The sequence below is a fragment of the Ixodes scapularis genome, unplaced genomic scaffold, assembly GCF_016920785.2.
Source record: "Ixodes scapularis isolate PalLabHiFi unplaced genomic scaffold, ASM1692078v2 PGA_scaffold1__304_contigs__length_218370807, whole genome shotgun sequence".
Classification (NCBI taxonomy): domain Eukaryota; kingdom Metazoa; phylum Arthropoda; class Arachnida; order Ixodida; family Ixodidae; genus Ixodes; species Ixodes scapularis.
Genome location: NW_024609846.1, coordinates 84739908 through 84759930, shown reverse-complemented (window position 1 = coordinate 84759930; position 20023 = coordinate 84739908). Strand labels below are relative to the sequence as shown.

General features: G+C 47.0%; 2 protein-coding genes across 4 annotated transcripts in view; one reads left to right on the top strand and one right to left on the bottom strand.

The window, feature by feature from the left end:
- The first annotated feature begins 26 nt into the window (after positions 1–26).
- Positions 27–6658, top strand: LOC8023509 (39S ribosomal protein L18, mitochondrial). The gene is made up of 4 exons (XM_002401559.3): positions 27–267; positions 337–450; positions 5916–6021; positions 6544–6658. Exons 1-4 carry the CDS (start codon positions 50–52, stop codon positions 6631–6633), a joined length of 528 nt encoding a protein of 175 aa, XP_002401603.3. The 5' UTR covers positions 27–49; the 3' UTR covers positions 6634–6658.
- Positions 6659–7259: 601 nt separating this feature from the next.
- Positions 7260–20023, bottom strand: part of LOC8023508 — a 48236-nt gene continuing 35472 nt past the window's right edge. For all 3 annotated transcript variants that reach the window (XM_029992733.4, XM_029992736.4, XM_029992737.4), the window contains exons 16-19: positions 16581–16760; positions 12956–13035; positions 10036–10140; positions 7260–8861 (exon numbers count right to left, since the gene is read on the bottom strand). In XM_029992733.4, the coding sequence (XP_029848593.2) occupies positions 8683–8861; positions 10036–10140; positions 12956–13035; positions 16581–16760 (544 nt within the window). In that variant the 3' untranslated portion in view covers positions 7260–8682. The remainder of the gene's footprint in view (positions 8862–10035; positions 10141–12955; positions 13036–16580; positions 16761–20023) is intronic.

Below are 20023 nucleotides of genomic sequence, written 5' to 3'. Positions count from 1 at the left end.
CGACAGTAATTTTAACCAATCCAATCCAATCCCTCGGAAATAAAGCAAGATGGCGCTCTCCTTACGCGGTGCGTGGAGTGCCCGCTCGATTATTAAAAATCGCGCTGCCGTCACAATCCGGTGCTCAACGAGCGATGCAGCGAGCGGAAACGACAGAGTTTCGCCCGAGTACGTGAACAGAAATCCGCGGAACCTGGAACAGATGCTGTTGGCCAGGAAGCCGCTGGGCTATGGCTTGGACGTGCCGTCCCGAACCTTCTGGCACAAGTAGGTGCTTCGCGTCCGCTGTTGTTTCGCCGTGACATTCAACTGTTGCGTGGCTTCGGTTGTGCGCAGGGTGCGACTGGAGCGCAGCCATCAGCACATCACGGGGTCTGTGGTCTACAACACGGGCAAAGTGGTCATCAGCGCCTCCACGAGGGAGTGGGGCATTCGGAAGCAGCTCTTCAGGTGACCTCTCTCTACTCGGGCACGATTCCCTGTGCAGCGTCCGTGGTGGGCTCCGACAGTCCCGCATCTATTTTCAGGGCCCCCGTACTCGGGGGCAACTTTCTGTGGCATTTCTAAAAAGGAGTGCGCTAGCGCAGCTTTTTTCCAACCAAGCAACTTAAATAAATATATGTATATAAAAAGCTGTGTCAACAGTGCCGTCCGAAAAAGAGTCGGAGGCGCGTGTATCAGTATCCCCCGCCTGCGTTCACGCCGCTTCGCGGCGACAGTATGCGGCTGCTAATTGCAAAACTATTGACCGATTTGGCCCCGTCGTACACATATATGTCTGTGTAGCGGGTACAGTGGGCCTCTATGGCATGGGCAATAGCCTTTTCACTGTCGCCCGGGTTTTAGAAACCGAATAAAGCATTACATTACATTACATACACGCCGCTTCGCGGCATCCAGCCGGCAAACCAAGCCCCGCTGTCCCCCATGCACCTCCGGAAACGAAGTCGCATACCATTTTGTTCAGCGAAGTTTCTTCGGCAACATTTTTTTTTCTCTCTCTCTTTTCAGTGTTAATTGTAAACAAGAAATGTAAATATCGGCAAATGCGTCAACAAAACACAATGTTCGAGAAAAAAAAAAAAAAGTAAGCCCGCACTGGGTATTGAGTCTGGGACCGCTTTCTTATGAGGCAGACATTTTACCACTAAGCTACACTAAAGTTTGAAAATCTCGTTTTGAGAACTCGTTTTATACGAGACTTTCGGACGGCACTTGAACGCTTAAGTGGAGCACCGTCGGACGGCACTTGAACGCTCTGCAGGAGTGCCGTCGGACGGTACTCTAGACACTAGGTATAAAAAAAGCTGTGGCTAGGGTTCCATCCAGACCACGGTGGAAGAAACATTTAGGTCCGGCGCGGCGAACACATTATGTTCGGCGCACCGAGCGCTTCACTCGCACGGGGATAGATAATGCCCAAGTATGGAATCCCTCACAAACCGACCGCTCCAGTTGTTGCTCCCAGCAGTGGTCTCGCATTCCCCCGCTCACCGCTTCTTGTTGTACCTCACAGCCGCCACACCGCCACCAGAGTCACCAAACTCTGTAAATTTGTGTTCTCTTCCTTCTTTGGGTTAAGGCTCACCTTGTGCACGACTGAGCCGATAGTCACTGCAAAATTACCCGCAGTTTCGGACGGCGCGTGTATCACTGGGGAGCGTGTTCAGCCACTGCTTTGCGGCGACAGTCTATGGCTGCTCATTACAAAAATATCAACCCCCTTGCCCCCTCGCCCCCTGTACACCAGCCACCGGCGGCCTGCTGGTGGCTGAAGCCCCGGAAAGGGAGTCCCATTTTAGTTCAGCAATGTTTGATCCACAACATTCTTTTTTCAGTGATAATTCTAAAAAAAAAGAAAGAAGAAAAAAGTAAATATTGCTGAATGCTTGTCAAAGAAAAAAGAAAGCAGTATGCCCACTCTGGTGGATCGAACTTGAGTCCGCTCAGTGTGAAGCGGATATCTTTCGACTGAGCTACACTACAGCTACAGTGCCATCCCTACTGCACCTGGTATCTTTTCAACTGTACGGAACTCTGCTAGGCCTGCTATTGCTCTGTCTGGACCATGGTGGAAGAAATACATATAGGTGATAACTCCGGCCGCTCTTTGTGCGAGGAGCGAGCGGTTAGATCGTGTTCGGAGCTAGCCTTGAACCAGAAGTAGTTAAAGGGGCCCTGCAACAACTTTTTGACTGATTTTTAATTTGCACCGATCCTGAGCGCACTGAACGTAGAAACTTAATGAAACTTTTCTTTTCTCGAATTTCGCTTTAGTTTAAAAGTTATAGGCAAATAAGGATTACAAAAACAAGCAAAAAATAACCTCCATGACGTAGTAGGTCCTGGCTTGAGCGGCCGTGAACTAGAGGAGGGATAGTGAGCTCATCGAGCGCTCACGGCTGCCGCACTCCGTGTTGACGGCTCGAGAGGGCGCCACTAAAGCACGTGTTGGATAGGCTGTATGAAGCGGGCGGTCAGGGCGGCTCGCATTGCATTTGCTGCACGATTAAAGACTAATTCGGCATAACACTTCATTGGCCACAAACGACAGCAAACACGGGGTAAATATCAGTTCAGAACGGGAGCCACTTCGCGCTGCCATACCGCCAAATGGCAAAATCGCCAGCAAAGCCGGCGCCGAAAGCCTTCGGAACGCTCGGAACCGGTCGGATCCTCGACCGCAGCGCCGCCGCGTACATCCGGGTTCTTTCTACGCACGCCGTTCGTCAGCGCCTCATCGCACTAGCCCTTTCTAATATGCGCCGTTTTTTCCGCCGCTTGGTGGTGGGTACGTCGACGAGTCATTTCTTGTTTCCGTACTTTATAAACTGCATTTGTTTCTTTTCTGATCTCATACACCGAACAAAAACTACTTTCATACATAATTGAAACGGTTCGCGACACTTATATTCTGTATGTCGACTAAAAAAAAAGATTTTAGCGGTTCTGACCAGTAGTAAGCCCAGGACCAAAGACGTCAGATATCGCGCGCTTTCGCCTACGCGGGTCGCCCTCGTAGGTGGAGGAGGTTTCCGCGTCGTCCGGTTAAAATATGACGCACTGATATTTAGTTACTCTCTCCGTGCCCGCTGGCTTGCCCGAACCCCAAGAGACCTGGAAACCACAAAAAAGGTAGGTGCCTAAATATGATTGCAGGGCCCCTTTAAATGTGCGCTACCGCAAAGGGTGCTGAGGCACGAGCATTGTGGGTATGAGGTCCCTCCTCGGCGGCCATGGTGTCGGCAACGTAGCGTGCTCGCCTTTTTAGCAGTGTGGTGATGGTGTGCGGCCAGTGGCTGGCCTCGTGTTTTGCTTTGGTGCTGTGTCGATCACAGGTGCCACCATTGTGCACAAAGATGAGCCTTAACTCGAAGGAGGAAGAGAACAGATTTACAGACTCTGGCGACTTGGTGGCGGCATTGAGGTACAACAAGAAGCGGTGAGCAAGGGAATGCGGGACTCTTGCTGGGTGTAACAACCGGAGCGGTCGATTTGGGAGGGACCCGATATTTGGGCGCCATCTATCCACGTGCAAGTGAAGCGCTTGGTGCGCCGAACATAATGTGGCCGCCGCGTCGGACAGAGAGTCATCACCTAAATGTATTTCTTGCACCGTGGTCTGGTATATAATCTTATATTCATCATCACTAGACGAGGCACCGCGATTCTCAATGGTACGGGTACAGTAAAGTAGAATAGGAGTAGTGAAAAAAGCCGGTCTCCAGGTGAGGCACTTCGTGTAGAACTTACCAGGTAGTGCTGGTGTTCGATTCCGGAACACTCCTGCCAGCGAAGTTCGTGCCAAGCGTAGCTGTTTTTGATCTTAGTGCTTCATTAGTGTGGCCTATGTATGCTTTACAGAAGTTTCAACGTCTATGAATTAATGTTCAAGCTTACTTGGGCAATGTAGTGAAAACCAGGGTAACCAGCCTTGCATGCTGGCACATAGTGGTGTGCATCAGTCTTCTTTCTCTTCGTTTTCATTGCTTAGCGACAAGACTCGAACCTATGTAATCACAATGCCAAGCACTTTACATTCACGAAAACAAATTGCGAAAAGGACCCTAGGCATCACAGAAACCATCAGAGAATGTATGCGACGCCATATCCCATGTTACAGTAGCCATGTCCTCCGTATTTCGACAACAGCACCACTCGCAGCAGTCTACACTTCTGGCTTCACACGGCCGATGGGGTGCCGCCGACGTTTTTTCCACTGCCCCTATGTTCTAGTTCACTGTAGTACGGGCTGTCGCGTCTTGCGATGCCACGTATCTCCTGAGCCAATAAAGATTAAATTAAATATTAGATTAAACTATATGCGCATGATTTCATTCCGTCCGGACGGAACTCTAGACACTCACTATATAAAAAGGCATTTTGCAGTTGATTTTACATACTTCTTTTTTTTTAAGGTAAATTGGTGCAATTTAGCCCCTGCTAGTTTTTCTTTTTTTCAGTTCATAGTTTTTATTAGGCTAGGTTCCCAGCAAAATCGTGGCAAATGCCTGCCATCCTTCCATCACAATGCAGAGATACGACGGATAGTACGAGGATGCACGAAGTGATACAATTTGATAGAGTGCAAATAATGGTGCCCTTAGGGACTTGGACACCTCCAGAATAATGTTTTTCATTTGAGCAAAGCACTAGAACTTGGTTTCAAAACGGGTCCACATCGCATGAGCGGATGACATTTTAGTGAGTGAACCATGCCATTTGAGCAAATCAACATTTGAACAAATAACAAACGTGCGTGTTAACTCCCTTCCCCCCCCTCGCACTGTGCTCGCGGTGTGTGCGGCGGTGGCAGTCTGCGGCGGCTCATTACAAAAATGTTAACCCACTTGGTTGACCCGTAAACGACACTTCGCAGCGGCCGACTATTCGCTAAAGTGTCTTTCGATGAAAAGTCGGCGTTTACTAAAACGTTGTTCGACCAACTGGGTGCCATCTGTTTCAAACACAGTCCAGTGACTTTTTTGCCACCGAGTCGTTTGTGCCTTGCGCCTGACATCATCCCACCAGCTCTCTGGCCACCACCAGAAAAGAGGGGAAGGTGGAACTTTCCTCTCACCGGGACTCTTTTTTTGGTGTCCCGTGCCTGCCCAGATGTCGCTAATCCTCCTTCTAGAAGATTAACCCATCACTCAAAATTTGTTCAAAAGCAGCTTTCCCCTCTCTCTTACGTGGTGGTGCAAAATGGACGATGTGTTGTCAGCACAAGGCATGTATAGCTTTGCGAGATTTCAAATGAAATCAATTAAACGAGCATGGAGTGGCGTGCTATGGGAGGCTCTGGAAGTTGCACAGGTTGTTTTACTTAGTCAAACAGCCGGTTTTCTATCAATGTGTTCGGGTGGTCATATAGCAAAGCAAGACTTTCATTTAACTTATTGTATTACTTTCATTAATAAAGGTGCATTGAAAACAGTTTCTTTTCAAACATTCTACGGTCTGTTGCAGGCTAAGGATAGCAGGACAAGCTCCTCCCTGCAAAGCCTTTCACTTTAGCAGGGCGAACACTGGGGAGGATAAAACCACCAATCATGGAAAGCCAAAGGCTTTGTGGGATGAGCCTCTTCTGCTCTTCTTTACCTGAAAGATAGTATAGTTTCAGGTCGCAATCGCATGCAACAGAAAAAAAAAAGAAAAAAAAAAGGTGGCAGCTTCAAGCAGCAGGTTTTTGGCCAGCGGTTTTCGTACTGAAAGAAGCCAGGTTTCGAGCCACAGATGTTTTTTCTGGACAGCCAGGTCACTGTAGGTCATGTTTCTGCAATGTTCTTAGGCAAGCGTAAATACCTTGTCGGCCACCTATTAAAAGACGCTAAATAAAGGGGAAAGAAATTTTAGGATGACAGAATATCCGATGGTGCATAGAAGTGTGACGGCAACTCTTTGTGGGCTTACAGCTTGACTGACCAGAGTGCAGCGGTCAACGTAGCTAGAGTTCTGGCACGACGCTGCCTCGAGAGTGGGATCCTTTACGTCCACGCAGATCCAGACACTTCCCCCAAGGTAGGCCTCTACAGAGCCCGCATACTAAATCGGGAGGAGGCATCCTCCCGTGCGTTCCAGACACCCGAAATGGCAAGACATGGAAGCTGCCATTGGTAGTCCCACATTGCTGGCAGCACATTTATCGCCGTAAAAAGGAACCACCTGATGTTTTGCGTCCCAAATACCATTCCGCCTGTTTCAAGGACATGTGAAGGTTTTTTCTAGTGCCATTGAGTGGTCTTCTTTGGCCTCTATCCCCCTCCTTTGCCCGCTTCCAAACAGATCATAAAGGTAGCAATATCTGGCGGACAGAACTCGCTAACGACAGCTCCCTAAGAGTCTTAGAATGGCAGCTATGGCAAAATGTCCGCTGCCATTCCGAGCTCTCCAGCAGATATCTTTTTTTATAACCAAAGCTTCGACAAATGTGACACGTGTGTTTTCTCAGCATAGAGAAGTGCTACGAAGACTGCATCCCCAGCTTGTTGAGGATCGATGATGTTGCCCAGTGGTCGAGTGCTAGTTCTGTTGCTGTTGCAGACGCAAGCCTTCCTGGGTGCCCTCGAAGAGGAGGGACTCATTCTTCATGAGCCGGAGCCACAGCTGCCCAGAAAAATGTCCGATCCTTAGCCCAAATAAAAATGTTGCACTAGTGTCACGGTCCCATGTGTGAACGTGCGCCGCAGGCCGCTGCGGCTTCTTGCCCCCCCTGCAACTCCGACGGCTTGGGTTTCTCTTGCTCTCTTGCCCCATACGCCTGCGTCGCAACCCTCGTCCAAAACTGCCAGGAGGCCAGCTGCATGTTTACATTCCAAACCAATTGCAACCCATTGTGGTTGTGCTCCAGCGAAATGGCGTGAAGTGCGCATTGGAAAAAGTTGTCTTTTCTCATCTCACATTTGTATCTTGATTTTCACTGTACTAAATCTTGCTACTGACTGCAAGGACCAAGAAAAACATAGGCCAAAGGTAGTCCTTTCTCGAAAATGCTTTTTGGTTATTTTAATTTAACGATGTTATGTCTCTGATGCCCTAGCTCTGGAAAAAAAAGTTTTTCACCGTTAAATTGACATTTGTGTTTTATGCCTTCTGTAATAGCTTCTTTGATGGAATCTTGAAGGCTCAATGAAATGAATAAATATTTGAAAGGCAAATCTAAACGAAGTTAAGGCCCTCTCATGGGCACAAAGCATGTGGAGGCACTGCTTCCTGTGAAAGAACAGAATTGCCAGCATATGCCAAAGAAGCTACACCCATTTGTAGAGGAAGACTTTTATTATAAAGCTTGTAAAGGTATTATACACATTCAATTGGGCTAGGCATCGTGTTAAAAAGACTCGTAGATGTCGGAGGTAAAGATCCCCCGAGAGCACCTTGTTTTAGTTTCTTACAAGTAGAGGCCATTGAGACTAGAGAGGCAACCGAGGCGCAGAGCCTGGTAATGTGGCGCGTCTTGGTTGAGACTTGCAATGCCCCGGAATGTAAAAAAGAAGGAAAGGGGGTACTACCAGTTGAGAGTACCACCCATGCTTCAAGTAGATATGGCAGGAAGGTTAACCGTTTGCTGTTGATCACGGATACCCGAGGACAAATGAGCTAACAAAAACGACAAAAAGATGCAGAGGCTTCAATCTTAGTGGCCATTCTGTATTTTAGAGGTTAGATCTTCAGCATTGTGGGGGACTGCATAGGTGTTGACGGCTTTGTGCTTTCGAGACCAAATAAATAAAAGGGCTATATCACTCTGCCTTCCTAGTGCAAGGGTAGGCAGTTGCATTTGAAAATTTTAGTGTAAAAACTAGGAACGACAAAAGCACCGTTCGGTTTTAACTGGGTTCGAGGTCGCCCTTATCGATGTCTTGACAAACGACTACAAGAAGTTGAGGTAGGACGGACGCTCTCCTAAGCTCGCCATGTTGAAGCTTCGTCGCAGTACATGCAGTTTGAATAAAGCCTAGAAGAAAAAAAGGACCGCACGTCGCTGGCCTCACCAACAAGCTATGCATGACCACTGAACGAGAATGATAAGTGTAGAGGTACAACTATACTCTGGCAGTGTAAAAATTTAAGGTCTCGTTCGTTGGGGACATTGTTGGATCGAACCTAGAGTGCACACTAGGTTGTGATTAAGATGCTGCCCCGGGTGGAAACTTGAGCAAGGATGGATGCGACAGTGCCACGTCGACAATTGTATGCATATCAAAACAGATTCTCCGCCGAATTGCCACACATAAATGGGAATGCCCGAATACGAGGTCTGAAAATTCTAGTCTTAAATGGCAGCTAGACATCAATCTACACAAGCACACAGTTATTCTAGCTAAACTAGTAAAAGCAAGCGAGGGACCACGTATAAAAGCTCGGTTGAGTGTGCCACACAAGGCTTCGTTTCGAGCCAAATCTTGAGAACAAAGGGAAGTAAGTGGCACGTTCGTAAAAATGTGGGCCGACCCAAGGACGCAGGTGCTGCGCCACTCGTAGGAAGCGTGGAATGGATATGCGCACTTTAGATGCATCCGTCCCGTAGAAATGTGTTCTTCCACATCCTTGCGACGTTCGGAATGTTTGCATCTTGCTGAAGTAGCTTTTGCGCCATCAAAAACGAACGCCACATCACCGTGGAGTGAGAAATACCGAGTTTCTCGTCGTGCCGACACCGACGTCGAAGCGGGGGTGTTCTCAGGTGGCCTTGGCGGGCCGCTGCTGCTGCTGCTCGAGGTAGCAGTGCGAAGCCATGAGGAGGCGGTAGCGCTGCCGCAGGTTGCGCGAGCGTACGTGCGCATTGATCACCTCAACTGTGTGGGACGAAGGGAACCAGCCCCGCATGCCGTCACGGATGCGCTCGCCCTCGTACCAACCTGCAGGGAAAGCGAAGAGAGTCGACGCTTTGCGAGTTGTTTGGATGCGGCCGCAGAAAAGAATGAAAATTCTAGCAAGGTTATTGGTGGAATACACTGGCCATTCCACGTTTTGAAGGGCCCCAACCACGAGTTTCAAATCCCGACGGTGATAGCTGTTTCGCTGAAGCTCTATGGGGCACTCTTCGGCAGTGGTTGCCATAATGTGTCTGGACCCTTTCGTTTTTGAAATCTAGTCGAAACATTGATGCCATAACATGTTCACATAGGAAACCTATCAAAAAAGGTGTATTGCCTGTGTTGCTTCTGACTGGCCCCATGGAATGGAAATGTGAAGAATAAATGTGACAATAAAGGTAAAAAAGATCTTCTGAGTATTGTTTTCTGTTGCGGTCCCATTGAAATTTCTGTTGGATGTTAGATTGTTGGGTAAAGGCCGTTTTGTACGGAGCAACCCTTCAGAAAGACACACACACAGCGCCACACAAACGCTGCCAGCGTCATTGATGGGGACGACAATGATGTTGTGCAGCACTGCTCCAATGTTTCTTGCAAAAACAAAAGTCACTTCGTGTGAAACAATCGCACAATTAGTAAGGTTTCCAAAAAGGCTCGAGGTACACCTAAGCACTTCTTATGAGTTGTGAACGCGAAAGCATGCACATCATTCTTCCGCTTCCTTATTTCGCCTCCAGTGTATTTGTGTCGATGGCCAGAGAGTGCCCTCTCCTCGCCGCTCTGGCCTTGTACGTTTCGTAGTAGCGGTGCGCTGACGGACATGCAGCGACCAATGGGAGCCTCGTCGACGCACGCCAGCCAATGGGACCGACGCTGAAATCCATCAGGTTTACTCCGCTTCTTTAGGATTGGGGAAATTAGCTGCCGTTTGGCTAGGCTTTTCGCGTGGTTTCATAGCTGAGAACTGGCTTCACTTGGAGAAAGGATCTAAGGTGCCGTTTGGCGCGGTCTCAAAGCTGATGACGTCGGCTCGCTCCATGGGACCAATTAATGCTTTCGCATTAAAAATAAAGTGGCTAGCAACCTCGCTTCCATGCATGGTCAACAAGCCCCCAGAGGGCTTGCTGTGAAAGATGCTGCCGCACAAGAGGGCAGCTCCAGTCAAGAGACTCGACCACAGGGCTTCTGCCCCCAGACATCAGAGAAGTGCACTCACCGTCGGACATCTTGCGGAAGACGTTGACCACGTCGGACTCCTGGAGGGCCAGCTCGTCGGGCTGCTCGGGAATGTAGGCGTGCCGGCACTGCACCTGGGGACAGTCTGGGAACAAAGGAACCACCAGCTCAAGTGCACTTCGTGACCGATCTGCAGTTGACCTTGATCAAGCACAAACTATGAAACACGTCAATTAGCATACTTAATACCCGATTTTGTACACAAACATCCGGCTGTTTTAGAAATTATGCAGGACCATAGTTCAAGGCACAGCTCTAAAAAACATTAAAGATACCTTCTATCACACCCCATAGAATAAATATTTTAACATATGTCAGTTTCTTGGTCCTCTTGACTGCAAGGATATAAACCCCCCCCGCGGCCGCGGGACTTTTACGAATTTGAAAGTGCACAGGTTGGCAGGTATGATTAATGCATGGCATGTACACTTGATGGCAATTCCTGGAATGGAGATACCGGCAGTAACACGGGTTTAAAAAATGTATGACATGGTGTCAAGTGGCTATCTGGTAGACGCAGAGCGGAAGTCCCGCAGGGGTTTCCCACCAAATAGCACCTCAACTCGAGGCAACGTGGTGCGACATGCCGGAAAGACACTCGCTTAATAATCTAAATGGTCTGGGTTCACTTCCTGCCTGGCCCAAACACATTTTTAGTGCAATGGCCTCTCCCCTCCCTTTTCCCCCTCCCCCCATCCCCCCCACTTAAAACTAGGGATGTGCGAATGTTTGAATATACAAATTCAAATCGAATAAAAAGTTCCCGAATAATTTGATTCGCAAATCAAAATCCTAGTGCTCGGTCACTCGAATATTCAAAATATTCGGCCAAAGACGCGCGGTCGGCGCGGAGCTGACTAAGAAGCCGTTTTTTCTCCCAATGTTAGCGCAGAGATGTTCGACAGACTATGCGAGGAACTCCTTATAGTCCTACGATTTCACAAAAATCTAATGCACAGATTAGAAAAAAGAAAAGTAACGAACGCCACAGATTTTACGGCATGCAGATTTACTCATGATTCTGACGCAATCTAACCTTATATCACAACCAAAACATCCCGTTTGCACCGCTTCCAGAGAGGAATTGTCGGGAGGCCGGAATTCCATGCCATACCCAATTCATTTCATGAGTAAAGACCCTCTTTTCAAATTGAAGCACCGATGTAAAACACTCTGAAACAGGATAGATCAGGGGTCTCAAACACGTGGCCCGTGACTCGCTGGGACGCGGCCCGCAGGCAACGAGCTACAACTACAAGTCCCGGTTCACATGTCTCGAACGCTAGAAATGGCATGCGCGGCAGGATCTCATATCGCCAATTCATTTTCTCTTGAAAAGTCTTTCTTTTTTCTTTTAACCATTTTCTTTTTTGTTCCTGTTGCTGAATTCACAGGGTTTATACTTATACCGCTACTAGGCTGCAAGCGCGCGCTTTTCGTCGAAGCATGCATCTCGGCTGCATGAACTCTCAATCAGGTGGAGCAACTGTCAAAGATAAAGCTACGAGCTCGGGATTTTCGCCTTAAGTAAACATATCACCACTAAAAGACAAGTATTTCATCAGAGTGTTGTAATAAAAATCGTCAGGAAAGCAAGAACTGTCAAATTAACTGATTATTTATTAGAGACATGTTGAGCTTGGTTAATTCCTGAGTGAATTGAGCAACAGGAACGAGAGAGTACTTGCTCGCTTCTTTTATTAAAAATGGCAGCACGTTGGTGGGATGGTGTCATCTCAATTATTGTTATCACATCAGGTCAGGGCCCAATGTAGTTGTTTAAACAAATCAAATCTAAAGGTTTTACTGTAAAAAACTGAGTTTACGAAAAGCATAAAGCACGGGTTTCTCTGAAATCTTTTGAACCCCCCGCCCCCTCCCTACAGTGGCCCTCGCCCTCTCCGGCGTGGACGATCTGGCCCCCACACTCAAACGAGTTTGAGACCACAGGGGTAGATGAACGGAGCAATGGATACACAATGGCAGTTGGACGGTGACTTGCGCCACCTAACCACATGTTTTTTTTCTTACAGAAGATTATATTGTTTAAGCCTGTTTACTCAGACTTAATAGCTATCTGTTTATATAAAATAAAATCCTGGGTGCCCTTTTTCTCCGTTAAAATTGAGACCAAATATCTCAAAATGCCCCTTTTCTGAGATATATAAATATAAAAAAAGGACAGGTCGCGGTGCTAGGTTGTGCTTTTAGCGAGAAAAAAAGGCATGCGTGGCTGTAATTTGGTTTTTTTTGTGACGCTTAGGGTAGATAGGTTATGTTTCTGCCATAAAATTGGATATTTAGTGCCCAATGTCCATCAACAGCTACTTTTTTTTTATCAGAACTTTTGTATTTGAGCTTTTGTTTTGTACGAGATGCATATTCTGCACCAGTGCACACTCTGCACATACAATCATATCATTCACAGCAGACTTTGAAAAATCGCTACAAATAAAATCACTATTCGATTCGATATCTACTATTCAATATTTGCACTCCCCTACTTAAAACTAACCAGTTTCAAGCATCGCGGTCAAGCTTCTATCCAGGCTTTACTTTTTGGCTTCACGAAATGCTGAACGCCTAGCCAAAGAATGTTTCACGTTAAAATTACACGAGCAAGTTGCACACTCTATACCCACTCTACAGTCACACAAATACTCCATGTCCACTCTACAGTCACACAATAACTCCATGTTACCCGTGGAGTGCACACGCTGGGCGACACTCGAAAGACTCGAATATCAAGTGCTCATTGGTGTGCCTCGCACCATCTGTGCAGATGGGTGATTCATGCCGCGGCGTGCACACTGCAGGCTCCACCCGACACTGGAGGGTCTGACCATGCTGCCACGGTTTCTGCCAACAAAAGACGGGAATATTCTGCCGGCGGTGCTTACCCCATTCCTCATAGATGCGCTGCTCGGGATCACTCGACACGACGGGGGTGAGCACATCCATCCAGCGCGTCTTGTCGCTCCTGCAGGGAGCCAATGCCCGTGAACGCGTGCACTCCACTACAGGTGTACCCAAACTACCTGGGACCCCATTTCCCAAATCTTTCCACAGGAAACGAATAAACGAAGTGAAAGCAATGAGGTGCGATGCACAAGACGTAGAAGGATGAGGCAGTCGGCTGCGTCGTCCCGTATCGGAAAGGTAACAAAGTGTCTTGTGCTGACAAGTCATGCATACCATGGGGAATGAAGAAAACGTGAATGGTGGAGCGCATGACCTTTGCTAGATGCTGCACTACCTAAAAGCTGATCAAGTTGCAAAGTGGACCCGGGGGCTGCGAGGGTGTGCTCTCACTGTGACGTGCACACTCTCACAATTTTATCAGCCCCAGGTCACGCGCTCTGCCGTTCGCGTTTCATTCGTTCCATATAAGACATTTTCACATACTAGGAAAAAAAGTTAATTCCTAAGAAAAGAAAAGTTTGGTCTGACTTGAATATGACTAGCCCTTTTTCGTTGGCATCTAAGTGTTTGTGTTTTCTTACAATTAACTTATTTATTTATTGTTATTTTCAGTGACCCACCAACAGCTTAACGCCTCCTCAGTGGTGCACTTATCAATGAGTTAATGAGTAGTAAAATGTTAAACAGGATAAAAGCGAAAAGTTAGGAAAAAAACAATAGCCTCAACACACTTTCGAAATTAGCGCTTTTCATCAAAAATATCAAGGCTAGCAATCACACAAATCTGTTCTAAATGGTTATATAAGTCAGTTGTGGCGTGTCATGGGTGCAGCATGGGAAAAGTTGGTAGGGTAAAACAAAGTATGAAGTCTACAAGACTGACGAGGAACGTGCAAGTAGATGTGACTAAGTAGCTCTGGGGAATCAATTATACCATTTACAATCTTATACAATTATGTCAGTTCACAAATTGTTCGCCTGTTGTGCAACGAGTCTAACTTCACGAGTTCACAAATCCTCTGATAACTATAGAAATAATTCGGTTGAAAATAACGATCAAACAAAACGCGAACAAACCCACGTTGAACACTCTCAATTACATCTGAATTTGTCACTCCAATACAGTTCCAGACAACTGAGGAATATTCAACACGACTACGCACCAGTGAAGAAAACAAACATAGAATACAAAGTGGTTTAAAAAAATCGCGTGTCACTCGTGTATTGGCTGCCAGCACTCTAAAGGAAGCATTCATAATTGTAGTCACGTGATGATTGAAATTAATTGCAGGATCCATAAAAACGCCTAGATCACGGATGACCTCAACGCGAGTAATATTGGTGGAATCTATACATAGGGAAAACTCAGAATTTTACGCTTCCTAGAAAAGGACATAACTTTCGTCTTCGACTCATTTAAGAGTAGGGCATTTAAAAAACACCACGCCGAAATAGAATCTATATCACGCTGAAGACATTCACAATCGTCAACCGTTTTAACCGCTGTAAACAACTTAATATCATTAGCAAATAACAAAAACCGCGTGTGTTTAATAAAGGAAGCTAGATCATTTACAAAAACTAAAAACAGCAAAAGACTGAGGTTACTGCCTTGAGGAACCCCAGAAGTAGATAAAAAAGGAGCAGATTAATCGGTTGGATACTCGTACAAAGTTCAGCCGATGAGATAAATAACTATCGAGGAGACGACCGTACTTAAGGGACAGACTGTAACTACAGAGTTTACTCAACGGTACCTAGTCGGTGATTAACTTTATCAAAAGCTTTGTGCTCATACCAAAGTAGACTACATCCTCTTGTCCTCCGCTATGGACAGATGGTACAATCTGATGTAGGAAGGAACACAGGTTTGTTTCTGTGGAGTGGCCTTTCATGAAACCATGCTGCTCAGGAATAATCTTCCGACAAAAATATGCAGAAAGGCGGGTGTGCAAAACAATTTCATAAACTTTAGACAAACTACAAAGGAGGGAGACTGGCCTATAGTGGTTAACCATGGATCGATCGCCCGATTTATGTAATGGAACAAAAACAGTGCGCTTCCAAGCGGTAGGAAATGTTTCAGATGCAAGTGATAAGTTAAATATATGAACCAAAACTGGACAAAGGAGTGGAGCACAACCTTTTACTATGAAGCTGGGAATTCCATCTACTCCCGTAGATAACTTTGGTTTCAATTTTTTAATTGCCTCCAAGACTAAAGATTCATTAATTGGAGCAACAGTAAAAAAATCCAGGCAGTTTATATTTGAGCTAGGCATTAGGCCATTATTTGTACTGAAAGCAGCACTAAAGTGGCGCGCAAAAATATTAGCTACATCAACAGGGTCAGAGATGCAATCCTCATTATCTCGCAATGTGATCGTGGTAACATTCTCTTTGATGTTCTGTTTGACAAACTTCCACATGCGCTGTGGCTGTGTGCTCAATGATTTCTCGGCGATGTCAGTATGTTGTTGTTTATCTCGCTTAATCACATTGACTAAATCTCGTGTACCAAACGACACTGCCAGTTGCGAGTGAACACTGTTTCATTTTAGTCTTTTTTTGTCCTTCTGTGTCGGCATTTTTATCTGGTGCTTGATGAACCGACTGGCCCACACCGCCACTTTGCTGCGCATATTCACCCTCCACTTACTTTGGGGTTTCGTTGGGCCCCCAAATTGTGCGACACAACATTAGCTTCTGGCATGGCCAAGCTAGAGTGTGGGGTTTGTTTCTCTCTGGCGCTGCAGCTCGACAGGGTCGCTGCCTCCCTACCCCGCCTGCGGTGCCTTAAACCGCTCCTGTGGTTCACATCCGAACCTGTCCCGCATTGGCCTCCTGGCTCCGGGATTCAAATCTGGGGAAATATTTAAGCTAGTTAATAACCTCGGTCATAGGGCCACACAACTGAAACGCAAGAACAGTTTTTTTCTCTTTAACGATTCAATAAATGATTTTCTACAAACAAGCGTTCAGTTACAATGACCGAGCAAACTGTTCCAAGCTGCGCACTATAATTACTTCAGTCAGTACATTTGCGATCACGGTAGTTGGAACCATTGGGCAAGGTGGCTCGGGCAGTGCTGGGTAGAACAGAGCAATTGCATCCCTATGTGGCAAAAAAAAACAAAAAAACACTGCTCCTAGGTACGACAAAGGCCACAAGTAAAAGCACTCGGCCCAACCAGGCACAAATAATCCGGAGACAGTCACCCATGACCGCACACAACAGCCGGAGACAGAAGCGCAGACGAATTCATTCAAATAAGTGTTTTTTGCCATTCATTGCCACGGATAAACTTGTTTCGGAATCTACGGAGGTGCAAAGACTCTTGTCAACACTATATATTACTTTTCGTGAAATTATGCATAGCGGAAATTCCCTTTTTTGGCACAAACACTGTAGTCACATACAACCTAAAAAAACGCGGGACACATTGAGTCCTCGGCATCTTGTTACCGCTCCTCAGCCAACGAGGTTGCTGCACTGGCCAAAAAACAATGCCGGAGGACAAATTGCGAGGTAAGAAGTGCAAACATAAATAAGCCATGCTGGATACCCCACCCGCAATCCCACATCCCCAAGCAGTCACTCACTCGGAGCCGGCTGTGAGCAGCATCTCGACCATGCGCCCCGCATGGTTCTGCAGGATGGTCATCTGGAAGAGGTGCCGGCAGCAGTCGGGCAACCTGGCCGGCACCGCCATGCCCTCCCCGAGGCTCGTCGTCTGCACCAGGTTGCGCGGGCAGTGGTCCACCACGCTGAAGTAGTCCTCCCTGCACCGAACGGCCCCATGTAGGCAGACGACAGAGAGGGGAGACACGCGAGGCCACCTCTGCTGCCGGGCGTGGCGCCACTAGCCCTAAGGTCACGGCACGGCACCGGAAGAGGAAGAGGGAGGTGATTTGTGTCCTCCCGCTTCCTCCATACATCAGTTCCCGCAAGACCGTCTTGCAATACCACCAAAGAAACCGGCGAGCAGGCAGTGGCTCCACACGAAGAAGACCCGAGACCCAAAGTGCAGAAGAAAGAGATAACCTGCCACTATATTTACTCAACGGTCCTTCCCATGAAATATGAGACCTGCTAAAAAAATCTTTCAGATATCCCTCTAAGTCACGATTCAACTGAAAGTGTCACAAGTGCTACTGAAGACAACACGAGCATGAACGATTTGCAACGCTTCTCTGGTGTACCTCGAGCTTTTTTTTAAGAAGCTTCGTTCGAGGTAAAGTTGAATGCATGGTTCAGGTCCCATTTTCTAGTAGCCTTGACAGATCGAGAGACAATGAAGCTTGTGGGAACTACGGGTATAGTGAAAGGCCAGTTTGAAGACAGTGTAGACCGCATATAACATATGTCACGGGAGTCGCGAAAATCCGCACTGTAAGCGGTACCGTGCTATAACCAAAACATCAATTTTTCAGGCCAAAATACATGCCATGAGGGCTCTATCACACTTCATCCCAAGTCACTTCATCCCAGGACAGTTCATCCCAGACACATCATACTAAAGTCATTTCATCCCAGGATGTTTCACCCCAAAACAGTTTATCCCATGGACAATCCATACCACGACATTTGATGCCAGAATAGTCCATACGGTTCAGCCGATTTAAGGGCCACTCACTTCATATTAGGTCAGTTCATCCCAGGACTGTTTATCCCGGACACTTCATCCCAGGAACGTTCTATACCGAGACGTCTCGTCCCAAGACGCTTCATATCAAGGACATTTTATACATGGATATTTTATACGACAAAGTTTTCTGCCAAGAAGAAGTTATAAAATTTATAAAATCGGTTTATCACGCGTGGAACCGACATATGCGTTTTGTCTTTCTTCTATTGTCACTCGTGCCACGTAAGACCGTCCTGCACTTGGCATCGAGCTTCCATCAGTCGAACAGTCCAGCCGGCCCAACTCATTGATTGTCATTGAGTTTTTCTATATATAAAACATGGCTACCTTTGTGGCTTCTCGTCGAGGATTGCCGAAGCTCTGCTTCGACGGTTAAGGCCCGTTCACACTCTTGCGACCGAGTGCAACCGAGTACGACTGAGAGAGACGAGTTCTCTTAAAACTTGCTAAATGTTTTTAAAATGAGGGAACAAACTGGCATTGTGGCGCCATCTATGCGGTGACCCTGGAACTGCATTTCACAAGAGCGAAGGTTTTGCGGGATTTCCGCGGTCAAATGTGCGTAATACCCATAGAAAGGCTCGTTTATAACATTGACAAAAGTTTTTTGAGCCAAGAAAGAAAGGATTATGCGCGAGAAATAAAAAAAAAATATGCCGGACCGCCGAGTTTACACTGCTTCCCAATAGATGGCACCAGTGTGTTTTCTGGTTTAAGAAGTTGTAAGGAACCTAGGTTTAAGAGGTCGCAAGAGTGTGAACGGGCCTTTACATGTACACCAAGCACAGAACCAACGACGACAAGACGGCATGGAGATGCGAAAAATTCCAGGAGGGTTGCCGGGAACGAGCTGTTACTGCAGGTGAGACGACCACTGTGACACAAGGCCACACTTGCCATCTACCGAGTCCAGAAAATGCCGCTGCGGCGCGTTTACAAGATGAGATCAAAACTGCAGCCAAGCGTTCCCACGACACCCCTCGAAACGTCGTGGCCGCCTATAATTTTCGCCTGTAACAGGGAGCCGTGCTGCTTAAACACCTGCGAAACCTGGTTGTGTGACGGCACATTTAAAGTAGCACCAGAGATGTTTTACCAGCTTTGGGTTGTTCATGGCCTCTACAAAGGCAGGGTGCTTCCTCTTGTTTACTGTCTCTTGCCAAACAAGTGCGAAGCGACGTACAAAAGAGCAACGCGCATGCTGCTTGAGGCTATTGACGATGCCACTTCAAGACCACGACAGGGGCACACAGTCGTGATGGGCTGCGAAAAGGCTGAAGAGTATTTTTTTAGGGACATCATTCCTGACGTCGAGGTGCATGGATGCTTATTTCATTTCGCGCAAAGCATTTGGCACTGCATTCAAGAGCTCGGCATGCACACGCGATTCATTGATGATTCCAGCTACCACCTCATCCTGAAGAAATTCATTGCACTGTGCCTCTGGGATGTTTTCGACGTCTGCGACAGATATCGCATGCCCGCAAGACAGCTGCTGGACTTATTTGGACGCACGGAACAGCACCAAGACTTCCTAGACTACTTTGAGAACACCTGGGTCAGTCAAACCCACAAGGACCCAAGGTTCCCAATATCCATGTGGAATTGCAAGCGCGTGACAGAGGTCAGCTTTCCCAGAACCAACAATAGCGTTGAAAGCTGGCATCGGGTATTTCAAAATTCGATCGGTGCATCCCATCCTACAGTATTCAAGTTGTTGGATGCGCTTCTCTCCGGACAAGTCCGTGTGAACGCGATGGCCATCCAGTTGGACGTGGCTCATGAGCCACCGCTATACACGAAGAAGGAGTACGTGTAATCCAACAAGCGTCTATTCCGGATCCTGGATGACTATAACAACAGAGATGCAGACAGGTTTCTCAATGTGTGCTCGTGCTATGTACTTAGCGATTCTTGAGTGTATTAGCCAGAATTGTGTGCTCTGAAGACTGCATTAGCCCAAATTGTGTGTTCTGAAGAGCATATTAGCCTGAATTTTGGGCTCTGAAGGTGTGTCACGATTTTGCTCTTATGGGTGGGATATTGTAAAATAAACAGTTTCATTTTTTATATTTCTGGTGGATGTTGTCTTGGAATGATACCTTTCGGCCGGTTTTTAAGTAATATCAATCCCCAATATTGCGGTTTGTTGCGGTATTAGCGGCGAGATGTTTCGGTGGCGCCCTCCAATGGTTCCCCCTTGTGACGTCATTACCTTGCGAACAACAAGTTCGATGGTGTTTGTAAATAGCATGGTGGAAGCCTGAAATCATTGCACTCTCAAAGCAACACTGCCAACACCGTCGAAATTAAAATTCTTTCATTCCTCTTATTTCCGTCAATGGTATACCCTTTCCGACGTCATATTCAGCTTTTGGGCCAATCGCGGAAGGCCGA

Coding starts and splice junctions, on each gene's coding strand:
- LOC8023509 (XM_002401559.3), top strand. CDS start 50: ATGGCGCTCTCCTTACGCGGTGCGTGGAGTGCCCGCTCGATTATTAAA. Junction 268..336: donor TCCCGAACCTTCTGGCACAA/GTAGGTGCTTCG, acceptor GGTTGTGCGCAG/GGTGCGACTGGAGCGCAGCC. Junction 6,022..6,543: donor ATCCAGACACTTCCCCCAAG/GTAGGCCTCTAC, acceptor TTGCTGTTGCAG/ACGCAAGCCTTCCTGGGTGC.